The following is a 13,608-nucleotide window of genomic DNA, read 5'->3' on the forward strand; positions in this document are numbered from 1 at the left end:
CTCTTTTAATACCTTGTCTTCTCTTAGTGGCTAATTCTGTCATAAAAAGAGATCCTTCTGATTCAGTATAAAATTATGACTATAAGGAAAAACTATACCCTAACTTAATGCTGGATTGTGCCTGGAATGGAGAAAAAAAGATTTTTAACAAAAGGAAGAGATGGATTTATTGGAAAATTGGAATCGGGTGTAGTATGAAAAGCAAGAATTTATCACCATAGATAGGTTTCTTGATTATCAGGTTAACAGGGCTGAAAACGCAGCCCCTGAGTCAGGCTGATAACTGTTCTTGCTTTCAGTTCACTCTCACCAAGCACCACTACTTGGCCACATTTGTTGTCCTGTGGGGAAAAGAATGTGCTGTAGAGAGTCCTCAGACATCCTGAGCAACACATAAAGGATAAATAGTCCATCTGGTTCCAACAACTGTCTTCAGAGTGTGGCAGAGTACTTGCCTTTGGGCCTGTTTAACTCTGGAAACAGTCTCCAAAGGAGTTTCTTAGCATAGCAAACTTAAGACCTGATAAAAGTAAAGGTAGCCATCGGAGAGAAGCCCTTTAATACACTTCCACATAGCCTTCACAGTCACCTGAAATCTGTCCTCATAGGTCTCGCTGACCAGGATGCCTCTATGCTGCATACAGGTACTTAACTGCATGACTTACTGTATGCAGCCTTGGAAACACCATTCAGGAACATTTTTTGTAGTTCAATGTCATATACCTGTTCTCCTAATTGTAAGAGCATCATCTGACTGCTTACTAGTATATAAACAGTAGCACATTTAATTTTTTAAAAGTATATGCATGTGTGTGTGGTGGTGAATGAATGAAGGTGTTCACGGAGGCCAGAAGAGGGTATCAGATCTCCCAGGGCTAGGGCTAACACCCAACAGAGGAACTCAGGATCTCTGCAAGAGCAGAACATTTTCTGAGCCATTTTTCTAATCCCCATTTAACGTTAAAGTCCAAAGCATGTAGCAGAACAAGGTTATACAAATTGGGTACCATTGATACCTATCTGTAGGACAGAGCTGGCCAGAGCTGGCCAGAGCTGGCCAGAGCTGGCCAGGCAAACCAGAAACACCATAACGCTTTACTCCTTATTTTTGAGGTTTTCAATGGGAAGACAGGAGTCCTGTTAACCTTTGTTCTCTCCTCCTCCAGAGCTCAGTTTCCTTATTGGAAACTGGCAGCTCCTTAGTGTCCATTGCAAACAGAGGACCAGCTGCGTCTTTTATTTGAAAAGTGAAGTTCACATAAGCATTTCATCAATTGCAAGACAATGGTGGAGATGCAGAAGGTTTTACATTTGTAGCCACTGAAAAATCTCTTTCCCAAATAATTTCTCTGCTTTTCTTCATCAACCCACCATCTGGCTACACAAAATAGGTAAGAAAGTAAAACTGCACATGTCAATTCCTAAGTAGGAATGCTTACCTTCTAAGTCTTTGTGAGATTAAAAGGATCAATATGTATTAAAACTTCTATATGTCATATAATTTTACAGTTGGAAGTCCTATAACTACTACTAGAAATACATTTATTTGATTTAAATCTGTATAACTTAGAAAGGAAAGCAGAAACAGCCAGATCTGATATCCCTTTAAAGAAGCGAGCTACAATGATCTGCACATGAGGAATGCTGGCTGCTAGTGAAGCTCCTTAAGAATGATAATATAGGGAGTGAGAGGGAGGGGAGGGAGGGAGGGAGTGGGTGGGGAGCACCCTCATAGAAGCAGTGGGAGGGGGAATGGGATAGTGGGTTTCTGAGGGGAAACTGGCAAATTTACATTTGAAATGTAAATTTAAAAAATATCCAATAAAAAAAACATCATAATAAAAAAAGAATGACTTACATAGAGACTGTACTAAGTCACCTCACTGATTCACTGATATTTGGGAAAACTCAATTATAAAGATTGACAATTTTTGGCCTACATTTCTGGATACATATTTATAAAGCAAAAAACTCTCTAATTGATTAATAAAATGTTTTTAATAGCTCATCTCCTTTAAATCTGATTTTGAATATGAGCCATTTTTCACTGCATAAGATTAGCCCCAGTTAAAATTATGCCACTCTCTTCGTAACTCTTCTATTGCTGTGACCAAGGAACTCTTAAAAAACACAGCATTTAACTGGGCCTTGCTTCCATTAGGTAGGGAGCCTGAAAGCACAAACGCACTCACGGTGCTGGAGAAGTCACTGATGCGTCTACATCCTGATCCAGACGCTCAAAGCCCACCAGTAGGGACACACTTTCTCCAACCCTTCTAATCCTGTCACAGAGTTCCACTTCCTGCTGAGTAAGTATTCAAATATATGATCCTGTAGGGCCAATCTTAGTCAAACCTCCAGTCACTCGTGCACTAATGATTCTTTCTATATGTAGGCAAATCTTGACTGCAAATCAAGCATGGGCCAGCAGGTGTAAGGTGAAACATTGTCTATGCAACAGTTTTAAAAATCATCTTTTAAATTCCAATAGAATTCAACAGCATCTGTGAGAACAAAGGCAACACACTTAAGACAGTTTGAACGTCTACAAAGCTGCAGCTGAATACATCTTTCTCACCCTGTCCCTAACTTCAGCACACTGAGCTCCAAAGAAGACATCAGAAGCTCACACTAGCACACAAAATACTGTGCCCAGCAAACAGAAATGCTTGTATTCAAAATTCAGACAAACTGTCAGAAGAGTGTCATGGCAGACAACAGCTCCCTGTCAGGACCTCCCTAGGGAGCTGAGCAGCTGTTGAGCTTCTTGATTACACCTCCTGTCACTGGAAACTCACTGGTCTGGCTACCCTGCACTGTTAACATGGGGCTCACCAGCAGGAACTTCCCTCTTGCTGCCTGGGACTACTGCTCCTTAATTGTGTTGTCAATGACATTGATAACAACATCACTGTCCACTTCATTCAGATGCAAGGGCAGAAAAGGGTTCCTCGGCAAGGGCTGCTAAGATAACTTGTTTCCTAAATAAAGAGTGCAGCAAAGCCAACGCTCTCCAAACACGACTTCCAGTACCCATTCAGAGCACGACACAACTCATACATTTACATCCCAATTTAAATCAAATCTGAAAAATGTCGATTTACTAGAAATTCCTGATTGTCTATTGTCTGTAGTCCTTTAACAGAGTTTATTCATTCCAGGTTAAAGAAACAATGGAGAAATAATTACTAAAAATGAGAGCCCTGTTTCTCTGACACCTTGGGCTAGTGCTGGCATTTATTCTGGTCACTTGTTTAGTGGACCTCCATTCGAGCTAGGAGACTCTAGCTCTCCATAAGGAATGACATCCTTTCTTCCCAGAGACCCTTTGGGAGACAAGCGGAGGAGAGGAAGACTGCTTCCATGGAGTGACTGGGTCCACTGTGACTCCTCCATGGCTCTGATGCGGTCTTCAACTCACCGCTAGCTCATGGCAGAGTCCTGTGCGTTCAGGTATGATGAAGCTTATAGGCAAGCTTAATTTAATAAAAGATGGAACAGAACAAGTATTTATGAAGAAGGTATGCGTAGTCTATATTATCAATGTTTTAAGTGTTATTCTGTACCTTAGATTTAAAAATATCATGCACTGCAAATATGACAACTTTAAACAATTAAGCCTTAAAATGAAGTCTGAATTAGCAAGGAAAGGAGTAAATTCTGACTAGTAAATTACTAACTTAATCCAAAAAGAACAGTGCTTGGTAGTCACCACAACAATCCATGAAAACGTTATTAAAACGTTTCTTTATACTCTAGTTTCTTTACCTGTGTGGTACCTGTGCGGGTGTGTGTACATTCGCACACATTCATGTGGAGGCCGGAGATGGATACCAGGTGCCTTCTTCAGTCACTCTTCATTTTATGACATGAGGGTCATAGGGCAGTGTCTCTCACTGACCCTGGAGCTCACTGATTCGGCTACTAGCTGGCCAATGAAGAGGGAAGGCCACACTGGCTTCCCTCTTCCAATGCAGGGTTACAGATGCATCCTGCCACACCTGGCTTTTATTTGTGGACTGAGAACCCAAACTCAGGTCCTCACATTTGTGCTGCCTGACGGGCTATCCCCTCAATCAATACAGAGCAATCTTCCTTATGAGCATCGGTATTTGAGGGCAAGAACAGTGGCTAAAGATCAGACTGACAACATATATTCCTCTCTCTCAGCACTTGCGTCTTTTCCTCAGTGTCTCATAGATGTACCATTTTGTGTGGTTTCTACTCAGTTTAGAAATAATCTATCTGGTTAGGACCAAGCAAGTAACAGATAACTTACTTATTATGTACAACTCAGAATGTTCAGACTTTACAGTAGAAACCCTTTAAAAAGCATGACATAGTTGCCATCACAGTACAATCTTGGAAGCTAATGGGTTTGCAGTGGGAAGGAAGCCTCTGCCAGCCCTCAGTAGTGCTGTGCACTTTTAGCTGAATGTTCCCACATGTCCAATCTTAGACATTAACAGTAAGAACAGGGGAATCTGAGAAATTCTGCTTGAGGGATTTAAATACCCAGTAGGAATTCTGACAAATTCAAAGTTGTAAATTAAACATAACCTGTTGATTCTGATACATTTGTGCATTAGAAGCTCGTTCTTAGGAACTACTCATGAATGTGTATAACCGTAGAGAGCATGGTCTTAGGAAACCATCACCATCTACAGCACTGTTACCCATAGCCATGCCACTTATTATCACCACTACCAACAGGTATTTTACACTCAATGGTTCCAAAAATAAAAATCAAAAAAGATTCAACACTTCACAAAGCTGCATGAAGCCTCAATAAGCATACAGTGTTCAACATCAGTCATCAGAGAAATGTACTAGAAAAAAGTACTATTACCAACAGTATACCTACAATCACCAAGACTGTTGTCAAGAGATGATGACAGGATGTGGGGCAACTGAGATTCTCATACATTATTGGAGGGCAGTGCCTCCCTGGATCAAGGTCCACTGGTGAGGGAAAATGGCTCCATGTGACCCAATAATGTCACTTCTAGAATATGGTTACTTCATAGAAAGACACTCTATACCCCTGAACTGTCACCCTTAGCCTTCCAGCCCTATATTACCAGAATGCCATTTTCTTCTTCTACATTCCTATTCTGCACATTTCAAACAAACTGCCTTGTTGAAGAATGTGGTCTTTAAGTTAGCATGTCCTCAAGGTTATATGCATAGTACCATGCACTTTGTTCTTTTCATATTCTCATAGGCAAATCACACATTCTTGCATCTACATGATGGATAGGTACTGGCTTGCTTCCCATCTGGGGCTCCTATGAAATAGCTGCTGTGTGGGTACACACGTCCCTCTTTTGGGCTGGATGTATAAAAAAACTGGTAAGTCTAGGGGGAACTCTGTGGCTCACTGTTTAAAGAACAGTGGAGGTGCACTCTGCAACACTGCACTACACTTCACACACACAACAGTGTGTGAAGACCAACTGAGTTCTAAAGTCTTCTCGCACTGCCTTAAATAGAGCCCCTTGATAAAAGTCATTTGGATGAAGTCCAACTTATTTTTCTCTGGTGTTTTGACTTTGGGTGCTCAGTCTAGGATACCAACATTGTCAATCATGTTTTCTTCTGAGAGTTGCTGCTCTAGGCTCTCCATTTCAGCACTGTAATTCATTCTTGGTTAGCTTTCTGCACATGTCATAAAGCAGAGATCATTTTATTGTGAATATCTATCTGTCCCAGAACTATGTATTCCACATTAAATAGTCTTGGCATTTTTATTGAAAATCTACTGACCCTCAGTTTTCATGGGTTCTGTATCTGTGCATTTAACTAACCAGAGTCTAGGAATACTAGGAAGAAACTTGTATTCGCACTGAACATGCTCAGATTTTTCTATGCATCATCCCATAAACAACACAGTATAGAGACTATTTGCATAGCACTGATATTGTATTAGACATTATAAAGGATGCAGAAATGAGGTAAACTACATATGTGTATATGCAAATACTATGCCATCCCAATAGGGTTTTTAGCAGCTCCTGCAAATTTTAGTTTACACAAGGCATTCTGAAAGTGAGTCTCTATAGAAAGCAAAGGACTATCTAGTTTTCAGTTCTAGCTCATGAACATGCACGTCCATCCTTAGGCCAGTCCCATAACTCTTGAATACTGTTGCTTTAATGTTAGGCTCTGAGGTGCTCTTTCTTTACTTGATTCATTATATGCTGGTAAGTACTTAAATGTTCATTTACAACATAGATGTTAGACATACTACAATGTTGCAGCCCCTTTGAGCATGTTCACATACATTCAAATACATAGCGTCTACAAGACTATTTTGACAAGGTTGGTCAAAGGATTGTACATTTTAAAATTTGATTTAATTGACCCTCTAACAAGGTTAAGTCAAGTGCTACTCCTTCCAATAATATATAAGAAAGTCCACTTGACCTATATTCTCTCTACCAGAGGGCTCTTTTGTTCAATCCTTATGATTTTTCTCAGTTTTTCAAATCTCTTTCGTTGTGATAAAAGGATTTGACTATGGTTATTGATTCTCTAGAACATCTGTCTTCTCTCTCATTGCTTCTATTCCTATACTCTCAAACTGACCTAAGAAACATATGCAATAAACGTCCACACAGAGCAGTACCATACTGTCACATGTTTGATGCAACTGTGCCAAGTAAGTAGTAAGAAAAACGACTGCCTCAGATGGAGAGAAATGTCGAAGTTGATTGGCGCTGCCTCAAGACTTTTCTCCCATGTCAAATATAGAAGAAGGAGCTGACTGTCTTCAGACATACTGAACAGTGATAATCACTTATTAAGTTAGCTTGCACATTGATAAATTAATTAGGACATCCAAGAGATGATTTAATTACTACTAAAAGTAGTCTTGTCTTAGCAAGCCTATCTTCAGAAATTGATCTCAAATAATTTAATGAAAAAGAATGATGTTTAAAGAGTTGTTTGTAACACAGAAAACAAAATGATTGGTATGGTATAAAAGGAAATAAGATTTAAAAAAAATGATTCCACACTAGATGCTAATCAATAGAAAAAATTTTATGTAATCAATAAGCATATAAGCACAAGGTCTACTGTAATATAAAAATACTCTACACATTTTAAAAAAAGGGATGCAAATTTTTAAATATACGTTATACGTAGTTAACAATTGTGGTTATTTTTTCCCTTTAATTTGTAAAACTTCCTGTAACATTTTAGAATTAAGTCCACAATTACATTGCCTGCTCATACATGTCAATTTTACATTAAAAGTCTACTTACTGTGATGATTCCAATCAGTTGTGTATAAAAGAGTCCAGTGATTCCCACTAACATAGTAATGCCCATAAAGGCCGCCAGCCTCATGATAGCCAGCTCATGCCGAACAACAAAGAGGTCCTACAAGAAAAACAAAGTCTTTAGCTATTGACATCAGAGACAATATGTTGTGCATACGTATTCCCCTTACTGCTTCCTCCCTTTGTTCCATGTCAGCAACACATAAGTATTTGAAAATTTCAAAAATAACTTTAGAACTTACAATAAAAAGTTGAACGCTATAGGATTTCACTACTGTATTATGTCTTAAAATAATAATCTCTCTCAATCTCAGAGTTACAAGTTACCTTTCTAATACACACACACACACACAAAATTTGTGGAGGAAAATAAAAACCAGAAACACTATAGGGTATTTGATCCACAAAGGAAAGTTTGTTATTACATTGCTTAAAGTTTGGAATGTACAGGCATGATTTATAATACTAAAATGTCTACTATCTATCTAATATAGCACCATCGAGGGGAACCTTCCTAACAGCAGTGTAAGAACAGCCTTCTCCAAGCCTACTCCATTTGTTCTCCCATTCAGTTAGCCTGCACCACACACAGGATAAACAACAATGATGTGCTCTATGCACTCCCAAATGTCCCATGCTGTACTGCTGGGGATGCAGGCATACAGTGTTGCTGAGACAGAAAAGAACATGAGGGGAAATGGGAACTAGAATAAGGCAAAGGTCATTTTTCTGGTCATTTCCGGGGGATGAAACTGAGCAATCTGAACATGAACTGTGCTCTAAGGACAGGAAAACAAAGAGCAATCCATTTGACATCATGGTTACTGAAAATACCAAGGGAGAGAGTCAAAGAATTAGTATTTCTCCAGGAACCAGTTGCTGTTAAAGTTGAAAGTAAAACAGCCAGTGTTAATGCAATGGATGGACTGGAAGATGCCCAAATGCCAGCAGCGTATGCTTCCTGACAAAGGTTAAGGATCACGAGTGTGATGGCAACCCCAAAAGTAGGGCCAGGAGTGAGGAGTGCAAGCATCGCAGAGCTTGGGAGGTGAAGGCAGGAGGACCAGACAGCCAAGGCCAAGCTAAGCAGCACGGAGTCAATTTTCTAAAGAATGAATGAATAGACAGACAGATAGATACACAGACAGGTAGGTAGGTAGGTAGGTAGGTAGGTAGGTAGAAGGAAAAAAATAAAATATTAGGTGAGCCTGAAGAAAACGTGTTTGTTTGAAACAAAGACTGATGCCTTTTTATGGACCATGCTGATAAAACTTTAGACTCAAGAAAAAGAGCTGACTCTATACCTTTAATAGTTACTCATTAGCCTGAAAAACTTAAAACTCCCCAAGCCACTTGAATTGTTCTGGAACATGAAATACTAAGCTGTCACCCAACATTTCACTTTTAAGAGGTCTAATTATAAATACTTATGAAAATAAAATTGAAAGGCAATGCACTTCACACGTGAAGCAACAACTTGAACATTACAAGGACTGTGTTTCCTGTTTATTGCATTTGCAAGGACCCCACACGAATCAAGTTAAAGTACACCCTATTGAATCAAGCCATGAGGAACACACAGGACAGTTCGCTCGGCAAACATCTCCTAGAGTGTATCACATGAGCCATGCCCACACACAGTCCCTGCAGCCTTCCCTTTGCAATGCTTGCTTCTGACGCTCATTCTCACAAGACAACCTAAGTCCACACTCACAGCCTCACTCCATGCTCAACAGAGTTTGTGTGCTTCCTGGTGGCTCTCACCCTTTTTGAATGTAACTGACAAAAACATTTGGGGTACAGTGCCTTCATTCCCCACAAGTCTCTGGGTTTTAGCACATGATTTTATGTGGTAGAATGATTTAAGGCACATGTGTGCTTTTAGAGTAGAAATTACTATGCTAAGGTAACTACTTCTAAGCCCAGGTCTACCCCTCCATCACAGGGCAAGAAGTCAGCATTTCATCAGCACACTAGGAATTTGTTTTCCCAGGTTCTGGAAAACTTTCTTCTGACTAAGGAACTTATCTACTTCTAGTCTGATAACATGGAAATTCTAAATTTTATCTTTGGCCACATATTGAGATACTTATTTATCTGACCAATTAATGTGATAAATTTTGCAGACTAATTTTCTAATGGGAAATCTACCATGTTCTAGGATAAACTAAGCTTGATTTTGCCTTGGATCAATTAGCTAACACTTTTCTCAGAAGGCAGCCATCTTCGTCCAGGCTCATTGGACTCTAAGTTTCTCCTCAATGTTCCTTGGTGGGTCGTATATCCAAGAGACTATTCAGAAATGAACCAAGAAGGCTGAAATGATGGTCCTGTTCGCACCTGACAGTCACTCACTGGGTGGCCTGGAGTGCATTTGCTTCAGGAAAGATCTATTCGCTGTTTATTAAAGGACTACCAATGTTTCCCATTTTGTAAAAAGACTCTATTTATTACCTTGTGGATCAGGAAATTCAAAACACATAAAAATGTCCACTCACACTGTTGTATGTAATTAATGTAATCCTGAGCACAAGAATCGGCAGAGTGGAAGAGTGAGACCAGCTGGCACAGTGTGCCTCGCTCTTGTGTGTGTAAACAGTGCTGATTCTCACAGGAAGAAAGGGCAGACCTGAAGAACAGCAAACCCTCTTCGTGAAAGCATGGCACGCATGTCTGAGCCAATGCACCCGTGTTCAGCAGAACGATGCCACCAACGAGGGATTAAAAAGGAAGAAATCATGGCTGTGACAACTGCTTCAGGCACTATACAAACCAATCTTGTCTGACAAAGTCTTATTTCTTAAAATTTAAACTCACTTGGGAGAGGGAAGAAAAGAAAATACCCAAAGTCACTCCTGAGGATGATGATGGGGAAAAAACAAAAGTATCGCTTTAGCATGTAACAAGATTAGTTCTATAACTATCACACCAAGTCCACAGAGGGTGGTCCAACCATAACGATAAGACAGCAGACTAGAGAAGCAATCCCAAGGATAATAATGCTTTGCTCACCTGAACCACAGAGCTAAAGCCAGACACTTAATGCAGCCTGAGAAACTATTTGCAGCTTCAACCTGAATCATCTACTTGTGCACGTTTAAATGGATTCAACTGCATTAGAGAATACCATTAGAAAGTTCACCTATGTGATATACATATGTAAAACATGCTTCTGGACAGCAGTATTTCTAGCTACAACCAAGTGAACCACAGGTTCAACAAAGAGATACAAGCAAGGCTGCCTAATGGGTTTATTACTGGGAACAATGTATCTATCCATCAAAAGAAATATTACATTATTTTAAATGAGATATTATGAATATTTATAGCAAAACTCATAGTGGGTATTAACTACATTTAAAAAAGAATGCTGTCCATACAGTCCCTGATAGTTCACTGGCCTGCCTGTATATGTATAGTTTAATAGTTGTGCACTCTTCTACAGATAAACTGTACATGACGATGTAAAAAAGAAAACTGCAATCATAAAATTTAGACTATATATTACATATTACTATATTGAGAGTTTAAAATAGAAACAGAATTATTTTAAAATGACTGTCCCATCCCTACAGAGAGCCAGCCTATCACTAAGGGACTTGGGTTGCCTGGCTTTCCAAGAAACAAAAGAAACTGGATCATATCTAACACACCTAACATAAAGATCTGAGTTTTCAAAATGACTAACAACTTCATATGCAGAGATTAATGCCGATATGAAAATTCATTTCATAATATGATAACACATTTTAATTTAGTTTGAAAGTCCTTATATCTGTATGATGTTTCTACAAATTTGGGCCTTTGTTTATTAATTCCAAAATATAGGTGGTGAATTTGTAAGTTTATTGTTTTTCTTCCTATGTTCTCTGAAGGAATGTAAACTATTCTATCATTACATCCTAATGGAAATTGATATCTAAAGGAAAATTCACTTTGATACTTCTCTAGTGACTATCACTGAGTGTTCAGAATCAAACCTTACATTTTGTATATATGTGCATACAACTTTGTTATTAGAGAGTAAATGTGACCAGCACTTGATTTCCAGACAAACAGTGAATACTTCAGAAAAAGTGTATTGTTTGTCTTGCCATATTTTGGCAGTGGAATCTCTAGGAAATCTGGACAAATTCATAAGAAACTGGGTAACATATTTTCTTGCTAAATTCACCACGAACTGAACCCCTACAGTGTCGAATAGAATTAAGAGAGTGACGACACTGCTCCAGGTTTTAACCATTTAAACTCAAAGATCTTGACTGTCTTAGGAGCAGAGGCTGCTGTGTCCCCCATGTTACACAGTCCTCTGTTTAGAACTAGACCACCACAGAAACAGTCTCATAAAGATGTACATCCAGCCATCTTGTTATCACAGCACATGCTCAGGGCTTGTTACAAAGTTTCTAGGTTCCATCTGTCAAGACAGAAAAGGAACACACTGACAAAAAGAACTGACAATTATTAGATTTTTATTTACCAATATCTGTAAATGTTACAAAGAGAGAGTGTTCCTAGCAGTGAAGTCAGCACACATGAACGAAGAAGCTAATTACCTTCATACTGGCATTAATAGTTCCTTTTTTCATATTGGTCTTAATCTCCTATCTTCTTGGCTATACTTAGCAAAAGGTCATAAAGTTAAATATGTATTTCATAAATATTCTCCATTCTTCAGTGACCATATAAATGACCTTGTACATGATAAAATAATGACCATTAAGCCCTAAAGTATTTTAACAGCAATAAACGATGAACTAGTAATTATCTTTAAGGTTGATTATATAGAAATATTTTTAATTATAATGGGATTTAGAAATATTCAAAGGTACCCGCAATCAAGTCTTCTGGTTATTTCTATTCTTTATTAGCTAAATGCCTAGGCCCATAATTGTGCAGCACAATTCTATATGACATCAAGTCCCTAGCAACACTATTAGCTATCAGTCAGTTGGAATAGCAGTGATGTATCTTGCTAGCAGAAAAGTCTGGCTGGCCACGGCACATTATTTACTCCCTTCTTAGGAATATTGGCAGCAAGCCCTTTGTTTAAATTCTCTCTCCTCCCTTCTCCTTCTGTCACCCCTGCTCTCAGATCAGTAAGTTTAGTTTGTAGGATTTTGCCCTTCACATAAAAATAGCTATAAAAGAATCAATCTGAAGTTAATTTGAATCTACTTCATCTAAAAATAATTTTAAAAGCATAATTTTAGAACTGGAGTGGTATTCCACAAATGATTAGCTGCTAACAAATGATAACCCCTACTTTAACACTACAAATTATTTACTTAAAATTTTTTTCTCTCATAGATAGTAATTACTGTCTACAATATCTAGTTGCCAGTGGGCATACATTAAAAAAAATTTACACTACTATGATGTCTTTATAAAACAGAATGAACAGCCTTTATGTTAAATAAAAATATTAAATGCAGGCTGCCTCAATTAAAAAAAAAGAGAAAAACATCAATGCATGAATCTATCAACCTGTCATTCTTTGTGGGGCAAATTTTGTAGCTTGTTAAGTGAATTTTAAATCTGTACTTAAAATTTTTTAAATGCTAGTATAAACAGCCTAAAAATTCTTCAGGTGCACCCAGCATGGTGGCACAGCTACAACCCTTGCACTGGAAGATGGAGACAAGAAGACTGGAAATCCAAGGTCAGCTTGGGATACATAGCAAGTTTGAGGCCGGCTCAGGCGACATGAGACACTGTTCTCTCCCTCCCTCCCCCCTGAGAAACAATTCTTCAGGAAAACAGAAGCAGCATTGCAGGCTGATGCACCAGCCAGAATCACCTTCTCTCAACAGCTGCTCTGTGAATGAATGAGCTACAGATGCCTCAGTCTCAGCCATCTTACCAGTCTCAGGGACACTCCAAAGTGATGTTTCCCAGCATTCCTAGCAATGTACAAGCTCAAAATCATCCGACCTATGATAGAAATTGTAAAACGTGCACCCGAGAAAGGACTCATGCCATTCATGATACCCCCAGATCTAACGTAAGACAGTTCACTCTAAATATGCTCTATCTCCCCATTTAATTAAAAGCCTGCGGTTTTGTCTCTTATACTTCAGCTAAACAGTAAGTGACTAAACTTTGCTTATGAAACCCTTAAAATAACTATATAAAACTGTCAAACATAGACACTGGCCAATGATTAAAGTTCATTTCCTTCAATATCCACTTAATTTATCTAATTAGAATAAGTTATTCCAAAAGCAATAAGTTTTTAAATCCTCCAATAATTTTAATCTCAATAATTAAGGTAAGACATGAGTTTTAAGAATTTTAAGGAAACCCCAACATTACACTGTCA

At 38.6% G+C, this 13,608-nt stretch overlaps 1 protein-coding gene across 8 annotated transcripts in view; it reads right to left on the reverse strand.

The window, feature by feature from the left end:
- The window catches only part of Zdhhc21 (zDHHC palmitoyltransferase 21), a 59,175-nt gene that overhangs the window by 12,024 nt on the left and 33,543 nt on the right, over positions 1–13,608 (reverse strand). For all 8 annotated transcript variants that reach the window (NM_001436682.1, NM_001039009.2, NM_001436681.1 and 5 more), the window contains 1 exon segment: positions 7,270–7,386. In NM_001436682.1, coding sequence (NP_001423611.1) covers positions 7,270–7,386 — 117 coding nt within the window.

Source organism: Rattus norvegicus, chromosome 5 (genome assembly GCF_021556685.1).
Source record: "Rattus norvegicus strain SHRSP/BbbUtx chromosome 5, alternate assembly SHRSP_T2T, whole genome shotgun sequence".
Lineage (NCBI taxonomy): Eukaryota > Metazoa > Chordata > Mammalia > Rodentia > Muridae > Rattus > Rattus norvegicus.